This window comes from Trachurus trachurus (genome assembly GCF_905171665.1).
Source record: "Trachurus trachurus genome assembly, chromosome: 5".
In the NCBI taxonomy this organism is placed as follows: Eukaryota; Metazoa; Chordata; class Actinopteri; order Carangiformes; family Carangidae; genus Trachurus; species Trachurus trachurus.
The window spans coordinates 24,142,773-24,170,276 of NC_139896.1; the positions used below are offsets into that span (position 1 = coordinate 24,142,773).

Below are 27,504 nucleotides of genomic sequence, written 5' to 3' on the forward strand. Positions count from 1 at the left end.
ATAAAATAAATTAAAAAAAAACTGAATTCCAATCCAACAAATACAACTCCAACACCTTATTGTATCACATTAGCAGGTTTTAGTACATTTTATCAAAGCTGTGACACTTTAATGATTTGTGATTAGGCAGTTTTCATCCTGTGACCTGCTACTGTTAAAAACATGTATTATAAAAAATGTGTAAAAAAAAAAAAAAATGTATCACAGCAGAAAAACAGCACTCATAAAAATGAATATTAAGAAAATGTTGTAGTACTGACTGTTCCTAATAAAAACACTCATAAAAAGGCACATAAATGAATAACCTACTGAATGTGGTTTTCCCCCAAAGTATTTAGTGTTTACATGCATTTGGTCCATTATGTTGACAATAATACAAAACACATCCTCATTATCATCAACGTCCTTAAGGTGTTGTTACATTCAGCAGCTTCTGTTAAAGATCTTTGTCGATACCAGGACTTCACAAGCTGCTTTGATCCCATCAGATGTTGTTGCTGTGTTGCATCTTTTTGTGCCTTAACGAACAGTGTTGCAGCATCATGTTATGGTACCAAACATCAGACAGATAGCAGTCTGTCCACCAATCGGAGCGCAGTGCTGAGGCAGTCTTTGGTTTGAACAGGTCTGCTCCGTAAACATCCTGCGGGCAGGGCCAACGACGAACCGCCTGGTGTTCCAGTCCCAACGTTACTGTAGTTAAGAATGTTCTATATCTCAGTGGTTACCATAGTTACATGGACTATTGTTCTAGAATGTAGTGGTTACCATAGTTATCAAAGAATAATATTGTACAACCCGATAATTACCACAGTTACCAGGACGTGATGTTCTAGAACTCTATGGTTACTATAGTTTCCCCGGGTGTTGTTCTGGATTCCAATGGTAACCGCAGTCGTCAGGGACCAGTTACCGTAGTTACTAGAGACGAATGTTCTTAATGCAGCTGTAAGCATTGTTATCATACCTATCAATGTTCTAGAAGGTAATGGTTACCATAGTTACCGAGGACTATAGTGTTCTAGAACAACCGTCAACAGTGGTCGGTATTCTCCAAGTCAGCGGTTGCCATAGTTTCCATCGAGCAGCGTTCAAGAAGTCAGTCATTTCCACAGGTGACCCACTCTAATGCCCTTTAATGATTCCAGTTTGTTTCCCGTGGCGATCAGAAGCTGCTGAGGAAGGATTCAGTCCTCTTGTGATTGGCCTCTACAGCGACGCTACGGGAGCGAGTCCGTCGCTGTGGTGGTGATGGTGCAGCTCCGCTTTACAAACCGTGGCGGTGCTGCAGCGGAGCGTCGACACCACAGGTGGCTCCTCGTCACCTGAAAAGACAAACAGCCAGGTGTGAACGACAGTTACACAACGTGAAACAAATGAAAACAGACACATCAGGGGAGGTGGTAGCAGTCGGGCTCACCCAGCCCTGAAGAAGACGACTCGCTGTCGGCCAGGGAGGAGGAGTCGGCCTGGTCGTGTGACAGCCCCTCCATCAGAGGGATGGACAGCTCCGAGGAGGGGACGGATGAGTCATAAATTCCTGAATCCCTTGGAGGTGGGATGTCCGAAGGGATGGGACAGCCTTCTTCTGTCTGTGTGGGGACAGGGCACAGCCCCTCCTGGAGGATGGCGGGAGCAGAGGAGGAGGAGGAGGAGGAGGAGGAGGAAGGTTCTCCGGGTAAAAGTCCAGATATTCCAGAAGTTGACCTGAGGGAAAGGAAGAAGAGCTGCGGTCAGACAGATGAGTGACTTCACAGAAACTGCTGATCTAAACTGTTCTGACTGCAACCAGTGAGCGTCTCCATCGCCAACTCTCAAGCTCTCTGTCAATGCTTAAACAACAGAGCGTCGCCAATAAAAGCTTCATGGCAGCAGGACGGGAGCGATACAGTAACTCTGCCATTTTACCAACAGACTGGAGGTTTTTTTTGGCATTTCTCCTTCACATTGTCTTGGATTTTACATGTTATATCTTTTTTAACTTTTTGATATGTGAAATAAACAAACAAACAAACAAACTGTGTGAATGTAGCATGAAGAACTGGAGACAGTAAGAAAATATTTAAATCCTGCATGTGACCCAGCTTTCTTTACCTTGAAGCAGGTCCCAGCATTGACAGGGAGCAGTGTGGCAGACCTGGACTGGGACAGAGACCAGGACTGGGACAGAGACCAGGACTGGGACAAGGACCAAGGCCAGGACTGGGGCTGGGACTGTGGCTGGGGCCAGGCTTGGAGCCCGGGGCCAGCAGGAGCATGTTCCTCTTTGGGACGACGTCTCCACTCTCCAGCGACGGCGTCTTCACCACCACCTCATTCAGCACCAGGCCGGAGTCAAACCTCTGCTCAGGCTGAGCGGAGGAGGAGGAGCAGGACGGCTTGGGGGGAGGACTGGGAGCCGGGACGGTGGGGAGAGGAGAGTGTTTCGAGGGGGAGGAGGAGGAGGAGGACGAGGAGGAGGAGGACGAGGAGGCACCTGGTGCGGCAGGAAGCTGCTTCTCGAACCAGTCGGGGTTCTGGCTGATGTGCTGGTGCATGTTGCAGATGGACACGTAGAGCGAGCGCCCGGACTTGCTCCTGAAGTAGTTCCTCCTGGAGATGTTGAGGGGCTGCTGCTCGCGGTCGGTGATGCTGGACTGACTGGAGTGGAGCCGACTGAAGAGCTGGGGCAGCTGGTCCATCAGCTTGAACCTGCACCGGGGACAGAGGACACCCAGAGACCCCCACTCTGTTAGTCTTTGGTGATGAGAAACATAGCAGACCAAACAGAAAGAAGCAAACTCTGTGATCAAAAGATGCTGTGAAGGACTTCATATGTTTGTAAACCCAGGTTGACACCTACGAGACAAACACACAGCCCAACACGTCTCAGCATCAGGCCGTTACCTCGGAGCCAGACTCAACATGGTGGGGATGTCGTTCTCTGTCGAGTAGTCAAAGTAAACCGTCATGTAGCGGTTCAGCTCCGGAGCCCCGCCCCCCTCGCTCTGCTTCGCCAGCCGCAGCTTCTCGGCGATCATGGCCACGCCAACTATGAACAGGTCGCTGCCAGATCCAGTGACTGGAGAGCTGCCGATGTTGGTGTTGTTACTACGGCGACTGACTGGCGTCTTGCCTTTGCGACTCTTCTTCTCCACATAGTATCTGCAGAGGGAGAATGGGGATGTTTAATACAGAGGGACGGACGGACAAACCAAACCTGAACATGTAGGTTTAATACACTCAAACAGCCTTTCTATAGTATAGATTTTGTTTATTACTCTCATCCTTATGTAATTAACCTCATCTTTTAAATTTTACGGCAACACCACCTTTTCTGGTCTGCCAGATTGATTGTGGAACAAGGAGATTCAAAAACATTTTTTTATTTATTTACTTTATTTTTGGGTTTTTTTTTTGCCTTTCATTTAACCCTTGTTGTCTTTTGTGTTTATTTTATTTTACCTGTAGCACATTGTAATTGTTAACAAAGGTGGTATAGAAATAAAGTTCATTATTATTTTTAAGGAAATTATCAGTTTAAAACATCATAACTACTGAAGATTTCACTTCTTAGTGACATTTAAGAACGTTCACTACTAAGCACTCAGAGTTTTAGCAGCATCTAGTGGCCGCTGGAGGTACTGCAGCTCAGGACAGTTGTAAAACAAGCAGGAGAGTACGTTAGAGTATGTTAGTTAGAATATGTTAGAGTATGTTAGAGTATGGTGGAGTACCGGAGGCCTCTGGAACACACGGTGATGATGAAGTTGGCTTCGTCCAGCTGTCTGCTGAGCCATGACATCTGACCCTCTTTGCACATCTCCAGATGTTCCCACAGGTCTAACACAACCTGGACAGAAGAAGTAAACAGGGGATTTTGGAACCACATCCAATCTTCACACTAACAACTTTGATTTAAATGATTGTTACTGTTTGTCTCACCTCGCAGTTGCAGAAGTCCTGCAGGAAGTAGGCAAAGCTCTGGATGACACCGGAGTGTTTGGGACAGTCTCTGTTGGAGTAACAGATGAAGACTTTGGGACGAGGCCACGGTCGCTCCGTGTTCAATGCTGCACTGTGATTGGACGACTCGCTGCTCTCCTCGTCCAGCTGGCTGTAGATGTTTTCTAACAGGAGATAAGATGATGAACAGACAAAATGGATTAACATATCAGAATAATGTTATAATGGAGCATCAGTGAATGAATGCACCAACACCGAGTTCAGACCCAGCTCACAGCCACATTAAATTACAGCTTCATTAGGATTTATTGATTAATCGGCATTTTATTTCCTCAATTAAAAACAGAAGTTGCAATTTTAAGGGCTTTCTTCTAATTACTTTAAGACTGTGTGAAATAATTTTCAATTATCCATACAGCTGATGAATATTTTGTTATTTATTTTCTGTTGGATGACTTCAGTCAACACTGAATACTGAATTATCCTTGAACACTGCAAGATGTTACTAATACTGAAGGTCCTATTTGACTGTCATGTTAGTTAGAACATTAAAATGTACAGGAGTGTGAAAGGAGCAAAATAAATATTACCAATATTTATTGTTTGGCTTCTCACCTTGCTGCTTCTTGCGACACATGACGGTGAAGAGAGTGGCAAAGGCCGACATGATGACCAGCGGCACCGTGATGGCCATAGCGCGGATCGGACCCGCCCAGGGGGAGTGGACTGAAGGATGAAACAAACACACCCAAACATGAGACAGCACAATCAGATTACTGAAACACCTTCACAATAACAGAACAAATATATACAAATAAATATCTGCATATACAAGTACAGTATAGGGGATGAATACATCATAAAAATATGTCTTTGTATTTAAAATATATATATACCAGAAAAGGTGAATATGCACAGAAACAAGGGAGTGAATTTTTAGATTAGAATTTCTTCTGTCGTTGCTGATACAATAGCAAAGCATCAACCATTAGAAATGTGCATTTACCTGCACTCAGCTTTTTAGAGAGTCATATAGACAAAGGTTATGTTCTCACCCTGGCTGACGTGGTACTGCGTGTGCCTCCTGGTGGTGTTACCGTCGTCTCTCAGCTGAAGCGGAAAAGAACAAAAAATAAAAAAACATAAATAAGTCAAATGGGCATAACATGATTCTCTGCAGATATTCAACAGATATGAAAGTGGGTGATTTTTTTTTTATCTATCTATGTGTCAGGGTGAAGAGGATGTCAGTCCTGTGCTGCATTCAGGTACCTCCACAGTGTAGGTCCCTGGAATGACGTCCTGCAGGATACACGTAGTTCTGGGCTGGTTCACGTCCTGCACACAGAAGAATAATAATTATTATTAAAAGCATAGGCAAACTCTACAGGAAACGGGTCTACAACTCTCCACAGTTTACAACCAGAGTAACAGTATAATAAGTTCATCTTAGTTTCAACAAGCATCGGCTTCTACAGCAAAATAAACCTAAATACAGCTTCCTGCTCTAATCACAGGGTTGTTTGGGCACTGAACCACAGATTGATGGCCAGGATACAGGTGAGTCCGTCTTGATTGATTTATAATTACGGGCACCAGTGAGTGCTGTGTATTGTTTGCCAGATGGATCACACTGAAGAAGGGCTAGACCTGAAACATCTGTGTGGCAAATAAATCCTTCAACTTGGAGTGCTGTTTCTTACATTTTTTGAACAGGATACAGGTGAACCAGAGGTGAACTGTATAAAGTGCTCTGTCCCCTCAGGTGGAAAAGTCTATCCATTTTCAGCTGTCAGAACAAATGACGATATTTAACACTTGTCTGGCAACATGTTCAAACCCACTCTCTGACAGCACCATCAGGTTGGGGGCTGAGGATAATGGCTTTGGTGACTCTCTGAACCTTAAACACAATAATCATGTCGACTCTACACAGTGACTGTCAGTGTGTTGTAACACTGCTGGATTATTTACGGTTGCTAAGGCTGGATTGCACCAATAAGATTTGATTTAATTTATGGTTAGCTCTAATCATTCAGGTTTAAAATCAAACTAAACTCTGTTGCACCGTTTCATGTTAAACTCAATTTAATTAACCCAAATTTATTGATTTAAACTGGTCCATTGGGAGAAGTGTGCATATCAAATTTATTAAAATATAAATGTATTTGTTTTAATTAAACAAATAAATACATCAATATAAATATAAATGATCAGCATGCTGTCAGGACCTAGTAAGAATAAAAGAGTAGTGGAGGGGGGCATTAGCTTTTCCAAAACAAAACGTCACACTGAAAAAATGGCTGGTTTACTTACTGGTTTGCAACGCTGCAGCTTGAACGGTCCGTCCTGCCTCAGTTTGTAGTACAGGTAGTAGAAGTGGAAGCCGAAGGAGGCCGGGGCCTGGTCGAACGCCACATGGAGGTTTGATCCCAGCTGGGACACGTTCAGGGTCTTTGGCTTCCAAACTGCACAGATGTGACACAAACAAATCTTTAATGGTAAAATCTAAGTTAATATTTAGTTAGAAACCTTCTTGTTTTCTGATCCACTTCCTGTTTAACCTGCAGTGTATTCACCTGTTGTCTTGATTAATTCAGCACCATCATCACCAGCTGTTCACAGTTTCTCTTTTTAGCCCTAAAACTGTTTTCAGATTTTTCAAACTCAACACTTCCTTCGAAGATGTGGCAAAGATGACAAATATAATCCCTTGTTCCTGCTCTGCTGTTAATGTGAAACATCTGTATCAGCCTCTTTTGGGTCTGTCAGGTGTGGAAATTAAGAATTTACAACTTTATTATTCAGGTTAGGTTACAGCTTCTTCGCGTGCTGATGGGATTACTCACGTAAACACTGTGTCTGCTGTGTCAACTACTATAGGTTTAAAATGAGTTTATGGAAATGTATCACCAACATTTAACTACTTAGAGAACAAGACCCCCACACTCTGGGGTAACTCTGTCTACATATGGCTCTGGTTATGACGACAACACTGAGGAACTTACATGGTTTGCAAACCAAGTTGTCTGATCCCAGGAGGACTTCACACGCTGTAACACACACACACACACACACACACACACACAGATGGTTAGACAGTTTGTCCCCTCCAGTTCAATGATGAGACACGTATAAAAAGGAAAGGACAGTCTGTTATTTTGGCCAATAAACTTTATTTTGTATTCCTCGGGGAGATTCAGGTTTCTTCTTACAGATCCAGGCTTTGTTTAACTTAACCTGACATGAAATGGTCGAGAGTTAGCTGCGTTCTTTTGACAGCGGGTTCAAGACAGACCTCCTACCTGGCAGTATGACGACTGAGGCGGTTTGTGGAGGCTCTGCGGTTCAGTAATCCTAATTTCTGCAGTTTCTTCATGTTATCAGTTAGCTACACTGAACTATAATCAGTGTCTCTGTGGTTGTAGTTCCCTGTCATTAATCTTTGTGTTTTAACTGTAAGGATTTTCAGTCAACTGTTCCTTCCTTTTATTTTGAAAAATTGAGCATTCAAATTGAATTGAACGCATTAAGGAGGTTTTTGTCCGACTACGGTTAAATTACAACCATTGGAAATGACATTAAACCAGGTGGTTAATGTTGTGACTGATCTGTGTATCTTTATTTTTTAGTATATGAACAAGGCAATTTAAGCAACATGTTGTGTAGCTGAATTTCATTTTGGTTAATTTTATCTCTCTAACCTGGTAACGATCTAGTGCCCTCTGAGGTTATTCTTCTGAAACCTCGCTGGGGTCACAGCCCTGACTTTGGGAACAGCTGCTTCAGAGCAGTTTGTCTAAGGAGGAGCTGTGGGTGAAGCCTGACAGAGCTGAAGTCGGCTGAACCAGCTTTTCTAAGTGAAAGTGTCAACAACAAACAGTACCCATCCTGAATGGTTTCATTGTTACAGTAGAAATGTCCAAGTGAAGCTTTCAAAATGTTTGTCAGGTATTAAGAAGGAATGGTCTGTTGGGGACTAATTAATCAATCAAGTTAATCAATTAACCCATCCTGTTTGGATGAGTAGATGGACTCACTGTTGGTCCTGAGGAAGGATGGAGGGAAGAAGCTCTCGTTCATCAGAGATGGGAAAGGAACAACACGAACCATGTAGTCGGTGTCGAAGGTCAAACCGCTGAACGGCTGACTGCTCAGCTTCTGTGAGAGGGAAACAAAAACAAATTATTAGTGAATAATACAAAGAGTGTGAACGCAGCATTTACACGCAGAGGTGGACCGGTAGGTTTCACATCCTGGTAAATACAGTATGTAAGGTCAGGGGAGCTACACCCGTTTACTCTGTATTCTGACAATTATAATCGTCATAACAGCACCTTTCAAAAACAGAAGCTGACAAAGTGTTTTCAGCTCAAGTTATAGTTATAAATTAAGAGTTACAAAGAAGATAATAGAAAGGACATCAACAGGGACATATAGTGGGACTTACAGACTAAAATGGAAAAACAGATCAAGGGATTGAAGTAAACATAAAGAAAAAACTGGTTTTTAATTTTTAACAGTTTTCAGAAGAGCAAAACTTAATAACTGGCAACATCAGTTAATTAATCTGGGGTTTCTGGGGCCAAAGATGTTTTGACCTTTATATTGATGCTACGCTCATATTTTGTCCTGGCAGGTGTGTGGGTGACTGGTGAGTTTTTTGGTCCTACCGTGTTCCTGTAGGAGAAGTTGAGCTGGCGAGGGTCTTTGAGGACGAGGTGTTGACACTGTTTCCCCTCCGGGTTCTTGTCCTCCAGATAAACTCTGAAGCCTTTTATGTGTTCGATTCCTGCAGAGACACAGCAGCAAGTTCATCCTCACCATCCTCCATCTCTTCCCCTCCACCTGTCCTGATTACTTGATGTCTTCTTTTTTCTCTCTCTCACCCTGCGTCCAACCTGTGTTTCCTTTCCTCCCATCCTCCTCTCCTTGTTTCCTTTCCTCTGTTATTCTCCTTTTCTTCTCTCGTCACATCTCATCTCCTCTGATTTATTTTCCTTTCCTTCTCCCTTCCTCCCTCCTTCTGTCCTACCCTTTTCTCTTTCCCTTCCCTCTTTTTTCTGTTTCTGTCTTCTCTTTGCCTCCTTCCTCCGTCCTCTCCTCACCAGAATTTGTTCTCCGTGTTCTCTTTCCTCTCATACTTTCTTTCTCCCCTGTCCTCCTTGACACCTTATTTTCTTTCTCGTTTCCTCTCCTCCTCCTGTTTCCTCCCCTCCTCCACAACTACCGTTGTGTAATTACACCTTTACATCCACAAGATGTGTTTTCCCTATTAGGAACGAAGAGAGAGACAGAGAGAGGCAGCAGAACAGGTTTTTCTGTCTTCAGGCAGATTCCTCTCTCTTTCTCTCTGGGTCCTGCAGAGTCGAGGATATTTTGCATATTAACAGCTGCCGAGTTACAACAGGTGTGTTGGCATCTGCATGTTTTAACGTTGATTTAAAATATTTGTGCAGGCTCTCGGGGCTCTTGACATGTTGAGATGTACAGACTAAATATCTAGTGCACCAAACACCGTGATCACAGAGATACAGACTCTCACCTCACCACACTCATATCTGAGCCAAGAAAGAGACACGATACAGATTATAGTTTAAGATTCATTTGACTGACTTCTTTTTCTAAATTTGCCATTGTTATCGCAACAATATTGTTACCATGAACTGAACTCATACAGTATGGTCACGATAACCATGTAGTGAACATCTGACATTGTGGGAACCATGTTAGGATCATGAATGGCCTGAGTTCTTCACAGCATCGATTCCACGTGATGTTAGAAACGTTTCTTTGGTCTCGGCTCCGTTATGACGCGATCAGCGATTTGACCACATTCCACGGATGAATCACTGGGGTTCACTGAACTCACTGTCAGGTTCATGAAACCAGTTTGAGACCAAGTATGTTTTATGTTATCCTATCCTATGACTTTGATCTTCGGATTGATCATTTTTTGTTTCTTCTTAGTGTGTTGGAAACATTTTGGCCAGATAAAGCAAAATCAGTTTGTTTTATAGTTTTCAGCTCCGAGTCTGAGCCGGAGACGAGAACTTTGGACTTTGACAGGCAGATGTGACACAAGTGACGAGGAACATTCAGAGGGATTTCTGTCCATCCACGGGAAAACAACAGGCGGCATTGTCAAAGAGAGAGAGAGGGAGGGAGGGAGGGAGAGAGAGAGAGAGAGAGAGAGAGAGGTTCACCTTACACTAAGCACATGCACCAACACACATTCCTTCATGGTCAAGTCTTGGTATTGTTGTGTGAGATGTGATCCTCTCTCTCTCTCTCTCTTTCTCTCTCTGGAGCTGATCAAAGGGATGGACACACACACACAGAGACACACACACACAAAGCTGGGTAATCTTACAGATTTGAGCACAAGGCTTTACTCTTCTGCTCCCCCCCTCCCTCTCTCTCTCTCTCTCTCTCTATGGGTAGACAGTCAGAGAGGTAAACTGACAGGTAAACACACAGGTAATCAGACAGACAGTTACCTAGTGGACTTGCGGACCAGTGGACGACCACGGCGGCCTGGTCCTCACAGGCCAGGTGGCTGAAGGAGACGTTGGCGACCTCATGGATCACGTGTTTCCCCAGCGGGTAGTTTAATGAACAGTCTGCAGGAAGGGACAAGACAAGGACAGAGACAAAGACAGAAAGAGATCAACAACTGCACATAACACAGATTATAAATATCCATTATATACCATATACATATATATCATTCCATCACTTAAAAACAGTTCTACGTGTGTTGCTATAGCAGCATCTATCAGTTCATCAGCTGTGTCGGCGTATCGATGCTGTGATTGATGCGTTTTCATTGTTTCATTTCATTCTTTTGCATTACACACCAATCAAAAGGATGATAACAGTATCAGTCCATCCTCGTGAGTGAAGTTTTGTAAAGCAACGTAATGTTCGCTCTCTAAGAGGCTGTGTCATGTGACAGAAAAAATAGAAAATAATACATATATATATATATCAATGATTTCAATCATCATTTATTAATCATGTCAATCATTTTCTCAGTGTAAAAACAGATTAAAAAAACTATTCAGCTTTCAGTCTTTAAAGAAAAGATTTGCTGCTCGTCTGATGTAACACTCAGACTGAATATCTGGTGATCTTAGGACAAGACACATGAAGTTGCCACCTCAACAATATTTTGATGTTTGAAAGAAATATGATGGAACAAATTATTAATGAAGCCCTGATCTGACTGCATTTCTATTTAGTGATTACAACGCTGTTTTAAGTCCCATGATGATTGGAAACCATGAGAACAGGAAACAGGGGATTGTCAGCAGGAGCAGACTCCACTTATTGTTCCTATTTTAAATGAACCACACCTAACTCATTCGATCTGCATGTGTATTCTTACAACCTCCTCTTGTTTCCAACAGTTCTCTTGTGAAAAATGAAGAGAGGAGGAGGAAGAGGAGAAGAAGGAGGAGGAAGAGGAGGAGAAAAAGGAGAAGGAGGAGGAGGAGGAGCAGCCAGCCATGAACAGAGAAGGATTGGAGGAGAAAAGCTGGACTTTGGGCGCAGAAAGAAAATGGGCGTGAGTTCAGACACGACTGACTGCTCCTCTTTCCTCCTGCCAGCAACCTATTGACAGGGAGGATTGAGGTGAGGAGGAAGAGGAGGAGGAGGAAGATGGGACAGATGAGAGGAGATTAAAAAGGGCAGAGATGACTGAGAGGAGGTAAGGAGCCATTGCTCCTCTTCTCCTCATCGTCAGAGAAGGGTCACGTTCAGGGCTGAAGGAGAAGGTCACGGCTGGTCGCTCCTCTTCCTTCTCTGCCATTATCCAGCTCCTCTATAGGATGTGAGGAGGAGGGAAAGGTCACAGCTTGTTACTCCTCTTCCATCTCCTCTTTGTATTCAGAGTCTTTTTATGAGACAAAGGGGGAGGAAAAGGAGGATGAAACAAGGATGTGAGGGCCAAAGGAGAAGTTCAGTGCAGGGTGAAGAGAAGAAGCTCTCTCTTCACTTCTCCTCTTCCTCCCGTTCTCCTTCCAGTTTAAGAAGCAACAATGAGGCTGCAGACTTTCGAATGATTTCTTCTCATCCTTAAACAGCTGGACTCTACATTTAAACAAAAATGTTGGTCACAAATGAATAAATGCTGTTTCTGTTGGGGAGAGGCAAAGTGAAACTGCGTAATGTCTGAGTTCTGCTTCACTCCCACTAATTATGTAAAAAAAAAAGTTATTACATTTAAATAATAAACCCACAGCTTTATTGTCAAATAATGGTTTAAAGTTTTGGTGGCAATTTCAAAAAGGCCTTTGACTTTAACTTTGAAGGTGAAGAGTCCAACAGGTGGTTGTTGTTTAGGCTTTGTCTCAGCTGACAAGCTCGTCCTCAAAAAGGGAGAATATCTGTGATTGGCTGCTTGCATTTTCCACCACATTTTACTGTGGCTGGTGGAGTTTGGAGAGGATGAAGATGACAGTGAGGAAGATAAAGACTGTTTTCTATACAGCAGAAGCTAAGGGAAAAGAAGCAACATTAGTTCCTCATCACAGTGGAGTGGAGACTTCTCTCTTGGTTTGTTAACGATGAGAAAAATAGCGAAATGTCTTCAGACTTTTGTGTTTAGCTCTGCTGAGCTCGACTGCAGGTCAAGGGTCACCCTGCTTTTTACTCCCCATTACATCACTGCAAACAGAGTCGGAGACACAAGGAGAACACAGAGTCTCCTCTGTCCTCCTTCATCCTCCAACAGCTGGAGGTCCAGAGGAAGGGAAGCAGTGAGGTGTGTCCCCCACCATGGCACATACACACACACACACACACACCTCAGTACACACACACAATGAGCTGCTTCTGATTGTCATGCTAAAACACCTCTGTGCTTAACTTTGACTTAATCTGTGTGGGTTTCAACGCTTTTTATTTCATGAGATCTTAAAAAGAGGAAGCATCATCATTTCAGCAACATGACCTTCTGGCCGTGGCGCTGACCTCCGTGGTTTTGGTGACATAATGTGTACGAAGAATTAAAGAAACTTCCTTTGAGACGTGGCAGCAGTTGAAGTTTTAAGTTCACTGGGAGACGCCCAGAGAGAGCAACGGCCTGCCATCCATCAATCAGTGAATACTAAGGATATTATGATGATAAAATGTCGTACTTAAAAGGAACACTTTCACATTTTCACTTCTTTAAGTTTGAAGAGAAGATCAATACCTCTCTCATGTCTGTGTGGGTAGGAAATCGTTAGCTTAGCGTAGCATATAGACTTGAACCAGAGGGAAACAGCCAGACTGGTGGAAATCATCAGATTTGATTCTGATTCTTCATGCAAAGTTTTAAGATCTGTGAAATCACCACAGTTTGTTCATTTGTTGATTACTGGACCACCAAAACATATAAATAAAAGTAAATTAATAAATATAATACGTTATATTCTGATAACTGATTTGTCGAATGAATTAAACTCTGGTTTTCTGGTTTCTAGTTTTCAGTAAAAAAAAGTAAAATCACAGGTTGATATTAGAGTTGCATGAAGACTGCCAACACACACACACACACACACACACACACACACGTCACGCGCACAAAGAGGAAGCTGAAAGTGCTTCTCGCTCATGGTCACGGACAAAAGCAGGAGGCAGGGATCGGCCACGGCTCAGGAACTTGACTTTAGAGAGAAAAGAACAAAAGAGGAGGAAAAGGAGGAGGAAGAGGAAGAGGAGGAGGAGGAGGAGGAGGAGGAGGAGGAGGAGGAGGAGGAGGAGGAGGAGGAGGAGGAGGAGGAGGAGGAGGAGGAGGAGGAGGGGGAGGGTGGGTCGGAGATGTGGGGTCAAGGGGGATATTGCAAATTTTCACATTAACATGATGGAAACTTAAAAAAAACATTTTGGGGACTGAAGTCAGAGAAATGTCCTACGTGTTGGACATTAACAGGAAGTGACCAACATCACACTCAACATGAAGATGATGAGTTTTATTTTCATTCATGCCTAAATATGAAGTTACTGGGATTAGTGCCACTAAACTACAGAAAGAGTCAGATGATCCATAGTTAAAGCAGTTTTAAGGAGAAACTCACTGTCGCTTCTGAAGGTGACAGGCAACCTGCGGCCTCCATCGGCACCCGACTGCACCTGAGAGAGGAGGAGAGAGAAATTACAAGACGTTAGAAAAGGCTTCTCATATGAGTCTGTCAGTTTGATCACGCTCCTGAAAATCAATATCATAAAGAGTAGTACCTACTGGATTTTTTGGGTTGTAACTATGCTATAAAGTACAAAGTAAGAGCTGCAACTTTATGTAGGCTACCAATTCCATTTCATTAATTCACAGATACAGAAGTGAAAAGACTGTTTGTTTTATCATAATTTATAACAAAGAAAAGCAGCAAATGCTCAAACCCAAGAACATGGAAATAAAAGATTTGGGGGTGTTTATTTTTTTGTTTTTTTTTGGCTTGATAGATGATCAACTGTTTAGGAAGATCAATTACATGAATCAATTTCCAAGGCGGCTCCGTCATGCCATGTTCCTGAGCCAGAACCAGAAACACAATGAGAAGGAAAGTGTTTACATGTCGACTACAACCTGTAAATCAACTACAGGAACTAACAACTCTTGTGTCAACATGTTTTTTAATTGTTTAAAACTCCAACCCCTGTCACCTGAAAACCACGGGACATCACTTGATTCATCAAAACAAAGAGCACGAGCTAATAAAAATGAACCAAATGTCATATTTAAAGAAAGAACAGAAGGAAAGTGAACATTGAATCTGATAGTAAAAAACATGACTTCAAAATGTTGCTGATATTTTAGTAATATTACAAGCCTTGTAATATTTAAACAAGTTCAAGGGAAGTCAAAGCTAACACAACTATCCTTGTCAGGTCAACGGCCACAGAAGCGTCAGGTGTTAGCATGAGCCACTGAATACAAATATAAGTTTTGAGATGTGATTTAAGGGTTGTAACAGAGTTAGCTGCCCTGATGCTCAGTGGGAGGCCGAGGGTCCTCATTCATATCTCACTGATCAATCACAATACATAGCTAAGCCACACCACTTAGTCCCCCATTGATGAGCTGCCTGCCACCACAGATGGGATGTAACTCTGTGGGAAACACTGATCCGGCTGCACAGTGAGATGCAGCTGCAGGCCACAACCACTGGATAAGTGCAACAAATGAACAAATGAATAACTTAATAATGTCAATAATATGAAGGCATGGATCCAGTATTTGCAGCTTTACTTCCTTCTGCTACAGTTAACTTCTCTGTAATGACACACCAGGCTCCGTCCTGTGGAAAACTTCCAGGAACGTCACATGGCTTTTGTATTACTGTAGTAAACGCTGCCACGAGAGACACATCAGAAGAAGAAAAAAAAACTTGATCTGCTTGATTCTGCCTCTACTCATTCAGCTGCCAGGACCTGGATAGGCTTACAAGCTCCACCCAGCAGCTCCATTTCATACAGAGGACGGCAGACACAGTGGCACACGATGAGCACAGAGATAAGCTGAGGTGTGAACATTGCCTCCCCTGTGAGCTACAGTTACCCACAATCCCCCTCTCTTTCTGTGTCTCCGCACAAAGACACCGATTCTCATGAGGCCTGTTCAACAGCCAGAGCTGTTTTACAGTTCTGACCTTGTTTTCATGTTGCCCTGCAGTGAAACACACACACATACACACACACACACACACACGCTTGTTACAGAGGTGTCAGACTGTGGTCACACAAGCAATAGCCACACACCTGAAACCAATCAGACAGACCCCTTACTGTGTCTGTGTGTATGTGTGTGTGTTACAGAAGGTGCGCCATGCTTGTTAGTAGTCACTGTACCTACACACACATACACACAAAAACACACACACAATTAAATACCTGTGAAGACCCTAATAGACATTATACATGCAGCACTAAAAACAAACCTTAGCATTGACACTTAAACCAGAAACACACACTCACTGGAAAGACAGAAACATAGAAACTATCCTATCATGCTCCTATTAATTATATATTTTGCCTTTGGTTTGCCTCCACTGCTGACCTTTGACCTTCAGGGGTTTTACATGCTGCTGTGTCCACAGACGTCCCGCTGGCAGCATGAAATGGAGGCTAATTAAAATCAAGGGAAGCTTTTCACTGACAGCTCAGAAAGGCAGACTTCCTGACTGGTTGCACTGGGAAACTAAACTACCCTGCCCCCTCCCAAAAAAGCCGGTTGTACGACAGACTGAAGTCACCAGAGAGGATGTTAGAGAGATGAACGAGCAGGTTGCTTATGTATTTTGTTATAGTGTCACAAAAAAAACAGAGCTCCTAAAGACATAAAGATTGAGAACCAAGACAAAAACAAAAGGCCCTAAAAAATGTAAAAACAGGGAATTTCATGTTTTTTGTAAAGTATAATTTTACATCAAACATTTTTTTTTAATATGCCATTGACATACAAGGGTATTTATATGAGCTTGCACGCTTCTGATTGGCCAGTGCGCAGTGACAAAAGCTGAGCCAGGTTCCACTTTTCCTTTGTGTGAGGACCCCTGCTGCAGCAGTGAACTGCGTCGTTCCAATGAATGAGCATTGAGCATTTTTCATGCAGAGCTGTTGTCTGCGTAAACACGGCCTCAGAGCATCGGTATACAACTGCAGGGCAGTGCTGTTACCAACCACCGCTGAGGCTGACGAAAGCCATTTCCTACACCTTAACTGGTATTTATGAGCAGTGAGAGTGTCTCACTTCACTCACACAGGTTTCTAGAGAAGTCTGTAATTATAAAAGGTGACAGATGTAACTTTGAGTCGTACTTCAATTCGCTTCACGTTCACGCCTGACAACCAGTACGTGGCAGCTCTTCAGGCTCACCACCAGATTATTTTGGCAGATATTGTGATACGAGCCACAGTTTCAGATTTTACATTTCGTTTTCACTCCAATCAAATCTCTTCTCGAATCAAATTTAAAACTGGTGTGGTTTTCAGGCATGTCCAGGCATGTCCAGGCAGCTAAGTTAAGCTACAGCTACAGCTCCACTTGGCCATTAAATGTGACTACAGTCCAAGTGTCCGGTCCTTGTGTACAAGCATGGGAGGGGAATTGATTTATTGACCAAGGTCCGTGTGACTCTGTTTTGATGGGTGCGCTTTTCTGGTCACCACAGACAGTTACCTGGCAGCAAACTGCAAACAAAACATACAACTACAGCTCTGTATGCTGTATGCTTTACTTTTTGTTACCAACTTCTTCTTTTATGCATGTTCTCTGTCTTTCAAGTCAAAGCAGCAAAGGCAGGAACTGAGGCTGAGGTAAACATGTCATTTGACTCCCAGCCACATTATCTGGGTGAGTTCGTCCAACTTTTTAAGAAATTCAATTTGGTCAGTAATATGTTTACATGTATTTTAAAAAGTCTGGTTTTAATTGGACTAAGACTGTGTCATGTTAACACATTTGACCTCAAATATGATTTGGATATTTCATGTGGCCATGTTGCCATTTCAATTATATTCAGATTAACTGTGCAGCTCTACTTTGACTCAACACTTCGGCACGGTCTTCTCTGATAGGCCGACCGCTGCAGACCGAGGCAATTGAATGTCAAAGCTGCAATGAATGCAACACAGTAAGATGTCAACAATTACTGTTTACTTCGCTGTGCAAGTCAGACTGTAAAATATCAGTCTGAGTCAGATTATAATACAGGTCTGTAACTGATGACAACAGAAAAACTTGTATGAGAGTAGGTTGACGTCATCTGTGTCTGCAAAATTATCTTTTTGCCCAGAGACACAGAAAAGTATTTGCGCCTTCGGTTCGGGGTGTGTGTGTGTGTTGTGTGTGTGTGTGTGTGTGTGTGTGTGTGGCCCAAATCCAGTTCAGGCATCAGTGGATGTGTCTTACAGCGAGGACGGGCTGGTGACCCCACCCACCGCCACAAGCCAAAGCCTCATTCTTGTACAACTGGCAATTTTCTCTAACAGAGAAAGAGAATTTTCTTTCTTCCTGTTGCCAGGTGTTTCTCACTAGTAATAATCATATGCACACTCGCACAAACACACACACACACATGCGCAAACACACAGGGCCCGAGGCCGGAGCACACTGAGTCACATCGGTAAACAACTGAAAAGAAAAGGAGAAAAAGGAAGAAAAGAGAAAGACCAGTTCATTATCAGTAATAAAAGAACTAAAGAGCAGCTGTTGCAGATCCAACACACAGGCAGCAGAAAAACTCAGCATTGGGGAAACACTGCAGGTTTGAGCCCGTGCTACGAGTCACTTTATAAAACGACAACAAACAACTGAAGTGAAGTACAAATATGTAAACACAAAGAAGTTAAACTCTGAAAAGAGAGAAGAAGTCCCCTCGGGAATACACACACACACACACACACACACAGAGTTCCTGCCGTAATCAGACAGCTAATTGCAGCCTCAGTTAGCTGAACATCAACAGTAATTAATCACAGAGCTGGAGCGAAGGAAATAAGGAGGCAGAGAAAGGACATATGGAGGAGGGAAGCAAAGGATGCCGAGGGAAGACGGAGACAAAAAGGAGGGATCAAAAGTGGGAGTGAGGGATGACGGGAGAAATAATCACCGGGCCTGCAGGGAAGGAAGGAAAGAGGGAAGGAAGAACAGAGGGAGGGATGAGGAGAAAGAGGAATCTGATTAAACAGGAACTCCTTCAATTACAGCTTTCAGGGTTCACGGAGCAGACTTCTCCTCTCCCTCGTTGTGTTTGGGGCGACCAGACCAGTTCCAGATGTGGGGCAGAGAACATGGGACACACTCTCAGTTGACCTTTAATCAACATGAGCTGAGGCACAAACAGCCAGAAAAGTAACCGGGGAAATCTGTATCAGACTCTGTATCAGTATCTGTCCAAGACCCACAGTCTTATAATTTGCTCATCAGAGAGTTCCTGGAATTGTGTAAATATGTAAGACCAACTATCAAACCCTCTCTCTATATGATGACTGTTGTGTTGTTTCTACTTCTTTTACTTTTTTCCTGGTGGTCCTGAAGTGTTGGTATTATGAGTCGTATAACCAGATGTGGCTGTATGTTTCATTTCTATCATGTTTTTACCCATTTGTCTTTTTATTACTTTCATAATCTTTCAGATTAATACAACTTTTTTTTATTCCTAATATTTTTTTTTTTGGCAATAATGTTACTTGTATGCGCGTATGAGGAGATGACACCTGGAGGGAGTGGGGTTTGGATGTTTTCAGCTTTTGTTGTAAATGTTGGACCACATACTGTTGTTAATTTGACATACAAAACTGATAAACAAAAGGTTTTCACCTTCTGTCCACTATTGCCGACGTTTCAAGCATCAGAAACCGAGTCTCTTGGAAACATCAGGGCTAAGCTTTTGTCTGGACGGGTGAAAACTAAGAGCTTTGAAATGGTTATGTAGGCGCCTACGATCCCTCCCTGATTCGGTCTCATCAGTCAAACTCTTCGCTTGTGGACTTGGAAGGTCTAACAGGTGTGATTCATCGCTGTCACAACGGGTTTGCTTTACAATGCATCACTTTTGCTATGTTTTCACATCCTGGCCACACGACTACAGAAAACAGATGAAAACAGAGAACTTTTGAAAGTGATGACGCAGATGCCCTCAGTCGCTCCCTGACTGGGTCTCATCAGCCTCAACTAAATGTGGTGAACACAATTTGGATGAGGAAATAAAACTAAATGACTTTTACTAGTACTGTGCAACTCTTTGCTGAACTAATGAACTACACAAAAGACTACCAGCTTCCTGTTTACACCAACACTTACATGCTCAGTGAAGGTGATGGCTCAGGTATGCGTCTTCTCATCTGGTCTGAGTCTTTAATTAGAAAACACTGTTTTAAAATGAAACGGTATCTGAACGTGTTCACCTTTTGCTTCGCTTTGTATTCTGATGAGGTAGTGCATACAAATCCCAGGATCAGTTATGTCCCTGCACAGCCCAGTCTCTGGTGACAGTGTAGCAGCTATGCTTTCGTGTTCAAATACTGAATTTATTCCCTTTGCAAAAAAAAAAAAAACCCCAGAGAAATCTACATTTTGATATTGTTTCACAATAAAAGTAGTTTGCTAGTACAGTTACATTATGTTTCACAAATGATGGCCGGTTGCATCTTCCAGATATGTCCTCTTTCCCCCTGGTCTCCTCAATGTGTCTCTGGTTTGTTGTGACTTATGAAACATCTCTGTATTAACTACAGAGGAAATGAAGTCATGTTGGAAATCATAGCACTGCATGTTGTGAATTTAGCAAAATGAGCACCAGTGAAAGGTGTCAAACAGTGTCATGTAAAAGCTGTTTACAGTCCATATGAAGATACATTTCAGATGTGGCCTGTTTGCTTGTTAAACAAATTTGCACTCCTCTGTATGTTCAGTGTGTTGAGTGTGTAACTGTTAAAAAAACATGTTTCTGACTTTGACAGATACTGCATGAATATGAATGTTGGTGCTTTTTCAAACACCCAGCACTGCGCTCTCTAAAGACAAACACAGTTTCCCAACAACTCACCAAGTAAGATCTATTCTAATCACTAGTTTAGCACCGACAAGCACCTGCTTCACAAATATAACAAAAACATAAAACCTTACACACCCTGTTTTAATTAAATAAAGGATGAATTTGGTTAAAAGACTTGGTGCTAACACTGTGTGGTGTAATGTGTGTGTGTGCGCCCCAGGGCTAAAAACTCAGCCCTGCTCCTCTTAATGTCTTCCTGTCTCTTACAGACACACACACATACACATGCACACACACCTCCAAACACTTCCATATGGGACAACATAGCTGTGTGTGTGTGTGTGTGTGTGTGTGTGTGTCTGTGTGTGTTATGGGGGGTTAACTTGCCAACATCGCACCACAATGTCTCTGGGGTCCGACCGGCTAATGACCAGAACCCCAGGTCAAAGCTATATTTGGTGTTCTTAGGTCTGTTAGGGTCCTGTTGTATCGCTACAGGTCTCTGCACTGTGTGTGTGTGTGTGTGTGTGTGTGTGTGTGTGTGTGTGTGTGTGTGTGTGTGTGTGTGTGTGTGTGTGTGTGTGTGTGTGTGTGTGTGTGTGTGTGTGTGTGTGTGTGTGTGTGTGTGTGTGTGTGTGATTAATGTTTCATCGTTTTTAATATTATTGTATGCTTTCAGTCTTGGCTCATGCAAATAGTAAGAAAATCTGGAAACAAAAGAGAGGTGCAACAATGCAAACTCTGTGTGTTTGGGAGCAGCCAACCAGAGATTTCCCACCGCAGGAACAAAACCTGCAGCTTCCTCCTCCTGCATGACTGCCCCTCAATGACCCCCCGCCCCTCTTCTTCATCGTTTACCCCCCCAACCCCCAACCCCCTCCTCTTCCTCACCCAGGAGGAGCTGCTCCACTCCTGCTGTGACAGTTTGTCCTTTAAAAGACTCTCATCTTTTCAGACAGAGAGCACCAGGACCTGCTCTGACTTCCTTTAAGGACGCCAACAGTGACATTAAGCATTAAATGACACTGTACATGTGCAGTGTTTGAGGATCCAGTCGGGCGAAAAAAGGTGACAGAGTCATGTGACCTGGACCTGCAGTTACCCAATGCTACTGAAGGGTGAGCAGACCAACATGCAGTAATCCAGCATCCAGGATGGGTTTAGCCTGGCTGCGCATCAAGACTGGAAGCAGGGAGAGGGAGAAACTCTTGCTGGTCTAGACTAGTGGATAACCAAAATGTTCCCACACTGAATGTGCCCAGGGTGGCGGAGTGGGGGTGGGGGCCGGGTGCAAAATCTCAGGGTTATTATCCATCTTGAGCTAATTACACCAAGCTATCTTTTACCGCAGGCGTGATCACTTGATTGTGATCAGGCCAAAATGGTCCCGAGAGGCACACGGTTGGAAGACACAGTGATTTATGTACACATGTGAAAGTAGGCCTACACGATATACAAAAGAAAAAAAACTGATATTATTCATCGATTCAATCGATACAGCATAGTATAGTGATATCTTGTGTGATATTGTATTAATCATCATATTTTATAAACTGTAAATACAAATTGAAGTTTTCGGCTCTACATAGAGCATATTTTATGACTGGTCAGTCTGTCTGCTTGACGATCCCATTTTAAAAGAATAAAAATTATTTCAGTGAAATGAACAGACCAGGAACTTTATCTTATTAGATAAAACAGATGTTGACACAGATGTTTTCCTTCAGGGACATAATTTTCAGTCACAAAAATGCAATAAATGGCTTTCTATCACAACATGTTACTGCAATACTCACAATATTGTACTGTATTGTAACTTATCCTGACATGACCTGATAATATTGGATCTCTAATGGTCATGATTTTAGTTGAGGCTTGTACAAACATCTTAATCATCTGTAGGTCAGGTCATCTCTGCAGTAACACAGTGTTTGGTGCAATCATATTTTTCCTTCACATTAGCAAAACAAATGAAAATGCAAAATGAGAAATGAATGGGGCCTGTTGATCTTTGTTTCAGTTTTAATATGATGCAAAAACTTTTGGTTCCCTTGCTTTGAGAAACCCCAAGATGATTTTCAACAAAAACCCTTTTTTTAATTGACCAACAGAGGCCAAACTCAACAGCTCAAGCAGATGTACAAGAACTGACTCTGTGACCATTTCTCACATATTTCTGCAGGTATTCACGAAGATTACAGTCAGATATGTCATAGATTAAGGAAGACTCAAAGACCAAAGTTGCCCATCAGCACAACATGGGGACGCTGACGAGGATTCACGTTTGAATCCATTGGGACTGAGATGACTCAACCTGGTCGAAATGTCCAAACCTATAAAGGGAGGACTTGTTCAACTAAAAAAAAGATGAAGAAAAAACATGGAGGTTTCCTCTGAGTGAGTCTCCAAACACTCATCCTGTTCATTAACGAAATGAAACCTTGGCATTGCTTCAGATGGACATAGTTTAAGGGATTACTTGAGCGTCAAAGCTGGTTCCTCAGAGACCAACATTGAAGAGATATTTCCCCAAAATGTTGTATGTCGGAGGTGAAGGTCGATTATCGATCCTTCATCCCCTGCCTGATTCAGTCGCCAGAAACCCAGAGCACACACGTGTTTCACATCGGCCGCCCACCCAGCCGTGACGCCCTCTGAGGCTCTCTGATGCCAAAAACACACCGGAGCCCTGGAGGATGCTGGGATATGTGACATGGTTACAGACTGGAAACCTGCTTTTAAAAAATGAGGGGAGGTTGAAGAACACGCAGAGAAAGCTGAATGATTTCCTGGTGCGTCCTCCTCCGCGGAGACAGATGTGATGGCTTCAGCAGATGTGTTTCACCAGGAAGGGAGGGTTTTTACACGGACCTAAATCATCTCCATCATCACCACAGTCTTCTTCACTAACTTGAAACATCCACTAAAACAGGAACTGTTTCCTTCATCATCTTCAGCATTTAAGTGATTCCTGCAACTCTTCTAAAGACACCGCATTATTTGTCCGTGTAGACGACGAGAGGGGAATTCCACGTTGACGTCTCAGGAAGTACTACCGCATATGTGGAAAAGTCGTAGAAAGCCTTTTGTTGCTCCTGTGGGAGCGGGGGTGAGGTCTGATAAAGTGATCAGGTGACTTGAGTCGCCGTTGGTTCGGACTCAAGTCAGAAAATGAAAAAAGTCTGTGGGTGTGGAGCTGAAGGGAAGTGAGTTCACCAGAGCTCTGTAGCTCACTCCTCATCTCTGCTTCAGGCAATTGGATCAAAGCTACATAGCCACATCTACCATAACTTCCCCAATCTCTGAGCAAACTGTTGGTGGTCAACTTGAACTGTGAGAGATGCCAGGTTCTCCGCTTCTGCTGCATTAATATAGGATCAATCAATATGTGAAGGACATTCTCAGAGGAAAACAGGTGTCCATAACAAAGAAAAAGGGAAATAAAGGTAAAATAAAAAAAATTAAATTTTAAGAAGGGACAATGTTTACACCATAATATCACCACTGAGAAATCACTGACAAAAAAACTCAAATCAAAGTCAGACAGTGTCACAGCAGTGAGGACTGTGACTAGTAGTCAAATAAATGGAACAGTTCACTTTTTCACTGTCCACTGTTTCCTTAAGTAGTTGATTACTTCAGTACATCTAAATTCCACATCTTGGCCTGTGCTGGACATCTTTTAATAATTTTTCCGCCATTTCTTGGACACTTTGGTCAGAAAAATTGAGTCTTACATAAATGACAGACGATGAATCGATGACCAAAATGGTAACAGATTTATTTTTAGTCAATGAACTAATCGGTTGTTAAACTAATTAGTTAAGCTCTGTTTTTAACATACCTGCCCAAGGGTTACTTTCAAACATAATGCAGACATGTAAAACTAGCAGAGCATTTATGGGTAACACACACACACACACACACACACACACACACACACACACACACACACACACACACAGAGCTCTAATAACCTCACACCTGTAGAATAGCAGGTCCTCACACCCCCATCTAGCTGCCTTTGATGTGTGTGTTTCTGAAAGGAGAGGGGAAGCTGGGAGCGAGAGGGGGAGGTGTGTGTGTGTGTGTGTGTGTGTGTGTGTGTGTGTGTGTGTGTGTGTGTGTGTGTGTGTGTGTGTGTGTGCGCGCGCGCGCGCGCGCGTGTGTGTGTTGCGGGGGGTGGGGCTGCAGGAAGGAATGTTTCTTCAGAGTAAACAGTGTGAAGCTTCCTGTAGAAAACACTTCAAAGCCAGAGAGAGGAAACTAGGATCACACACACACACACACACAGAGTCACACAGTCACACACACGGACGGACAGACACGCGCGGTATCAAAGGCAGGTAGGAGTCGTCTATCAACACAGGAAAATTAAAACCTGTAGAGTGCCCGCACAAACACACCATCAGATCATTCTCCACATCACACACGTAAGAAAAGAAAATTATTTTGCACGCTTTATGATCACATCTGCCTCACACACACACGCACACACTATAAAACTGTCAGCAATGTCTGCAACACTGACCACAGGTTGGTCTGTCATTATTCAGAAGAGTCAAGTTACTCTTAATCAATTTGATGACTGATAACAGATTTAATCAATCATATTTTTTAAAACTATCTCTCTGTATGTCCGTTATTAATCCACTTGTTGTAGCTTTAATGCACACACAAGTGACCTCACCTGAGCTCAAAACCACACTTTGGTCTAAAAAAGGGGAAACGACTGGTTGCTATAGTGACTGAAGGATTACTGTGTGGTTATTGTGGCAACCTGAGACCCTACAGCAACATCAACTGGTCTGTGAGGTGGACCTGGGTCTCTGTGTGTGGAATAAAAGGTGCAACATTACCGTGTGAATAGGAACAACCAGGAATTAACCCATGATAGTGACCCACGACATCCCATCATGCAGTGAATCAGCACTTCCTGTCTCCACACTGAAGCTGGTATGTGATATTTAGAGATTCAAGATTGATCAATCCACAGAAAAAATTATCAGATTAATCATTAAGGTTAATTTTGGAGCAAATTTTCTTTAAAAAAAAAAAGTCCACTTTCAGATTCAGATCAGTGTATTATATCTTTGTGAACTGAATTTTTCATGAATTTATGAACTAGACTGACAAAACAAGACATAGGAAACTGGGATTTTTATCTATAGTAAAATAATCAGCAGACTGCAATCTCTGACATGGCTAAGATTATTCAAAAATGCAGTTACTCTGAGCTCAAAGGAGGCAGCAGTAATTCGTGGCCAGAAACACAGGAAAAAAGCAGTTGTGAAGTGCAAAAGCAGAGCAGCAGTGTGGAGGCGGTGGGTCAGTTCACAGATTCCTGTTTTCCACATCAAATGTGTGTTTAAACCCAACAAAAGGCAGGAAATCAGCTTTACAACCTGCAATTCACCTAAACACCAACATTTACATGGAAATAAGGGGGAAGCTCTGCCTTGTTGTAACCCTCTAAAACCATGTAGGCCTAATTCGGCACCACATCACAAACTGTCTCATTTACATCTAGGCTATATTTATATTCTAACCACTGATCCCCTGATTTTGCTCTTCGATTTCTTATGTAGCCTATTGATGTACTATATAAATATAGCCTATATCAGACACAGGAAAAGGCCTTTCTAAAGGTCGTTTAGAAAGCTCCTCACACTCCGGACAGGTAGGACAGGAGCTGACGCAGTTTGATGTTAAAGACAAAGGTTTAATCTTGTCTCTACTGTTTTTATGTCTTGTTGATGCTGAGACACGCTGATAAATCTAAACGTAGGCTATAAGCCAATAAATCACTCAAACACGAGCTTTCAGTTTTCTGCCACCATACAAAACATTGGTCGCCTTTAAAAAAAAGTTGACTTTAGTGGCACACTGTCTCTTCCCTCATGTGCGGTAAATTACATATAAGCCGTGTTTAAAAGGACTCTCGACTGATTCAGAGTAGATGTGAGACATTTCTGTAGTTTGCATAAGGGCGCAGTAGAGTTTGTCCTGCAGAGAGACAGTCTGAACCTGAGCTCGAGCTCCGCAGACACACAGGTAAGCAAGGTAACGTGACTGACGCCGGGACGCCGCTGTCTGAAGAAAAGTTTAACTTCAATCTTCACTGCATTTCACCTGTTAGTTTAGTAGGTTAAACAGAAATGACAGAAACAGAAACAAACGAAACCGACTTAAAAAAAAAAATCTTCAACCTCAACATTTTTCGAGACTTGAGTCGACGCAGCAGCGGCAGGTTTCGCTCAGTGTCGCATAAAACAATAGGCTACGGTCAAAGTTTGACTTGGTGTTTATTTTTTTTTTTTACCTTGAAGCCACATCGCTCCTGGTTTGATCTCCTGCTGCCTGAAGTCGTAGATCCACAAGAGAAGCAGAAAACCAGAAACATCCCGGAGAGAGAGATGAGGACGCTCCGAGGGGCCGCCATTCCTCCCTCAAGTCTGAACAACTCTGAGAGCCAGAGAGAGGAGAAGGAGGTGTGTGTGTGTGTGTGTGTGTGTGTGTGTGTGTGTGTGTGTGTGTGTGTGTGTGTGTGTGTGTGTGTGTGTGTGTGTGTGTGTTCACTATGCTTGTGAGGACCTGTTAAAGGTTTTAGATCTCAAAGGTGAGAACAGAGAACATTGTGTCCGGTCCTCAGATTGTACCAACCGGTGCCAATGGGCCGAGAGCCTGTAGGCCCCCACAGCCTCAACCACATATCATTCAGGTAGCCTACACTTGGTCTAATTAAAAGTAAATTAATTCAAAAGGACTGCACTGCATTTCAACAAGATGATAAATTATTTTTTCAGTTTATTGCATGTTTGACTTTTCAAGTCAAGTCAAATTGATTTCTATAACCCCAAATTACAGGTCTAATGCCACATTTAGTGCAGCATACAATACCCGCCATCCTTAAGATCCAGAAATCAGAGAAGTAGCCTAAAGGGGATCTGTCTTCCAAGACACGCATGCAATAAATAAAAAGACAAACAAATATGCAAATTACAGCAACAGCAGATCTACAATATGCAGTGTAAAGAAGAGGAGGCGAAGAAAGAACAACGTAAGAATCACC

The 27,504-nt window shown here is 42.8% G+C and overlaps 1 protein-coding gene across 1 annotated transcript; it reads right to left on the minus strand.

The window, feature by feature from the left end:
- Window positions 1–1,209: 1,209 nt before the first annotated feature.
- Window positions 1,210–26,898, minus strand: il17rd (interleukin 17 receptor D; the record flags this gene model as incomplete). The annotated part of the gene is made up of 16 exons (XM_083971905.1): window positions 26,755–26,898; window positions 14,013–14,067; window positions 10,446–10,568; window positions 8,619–8,737; window positions 7,986–8,106; window positions 6,954–6,998; window positions 6,262–6,413; window positions 5,218–5,283; window positions 5,001–5,055; window positions 4,561–4,671; window positions 3,925–4,109; window positions 3,717–3,832; window positions 2,887–3,144; window positions 2,095–2,691; window positions 1,421–1,707; window positions 1,210–1,325 (listed from the first exon to the last, which is right to left on the minus strand). The coding sequence occupies exons 1-16, from the start codon at window positions 26,872–26,874 to the stop codon at window positions 1,210–1,212; spliced, it is 2,526 nt and encodes an 841-aa protein (XP_083828031.1). The 5' UTR covers window positions 26,875–26,898.
- Window positions 26,899–27,504: the final 606 nt, after the last annotated feature.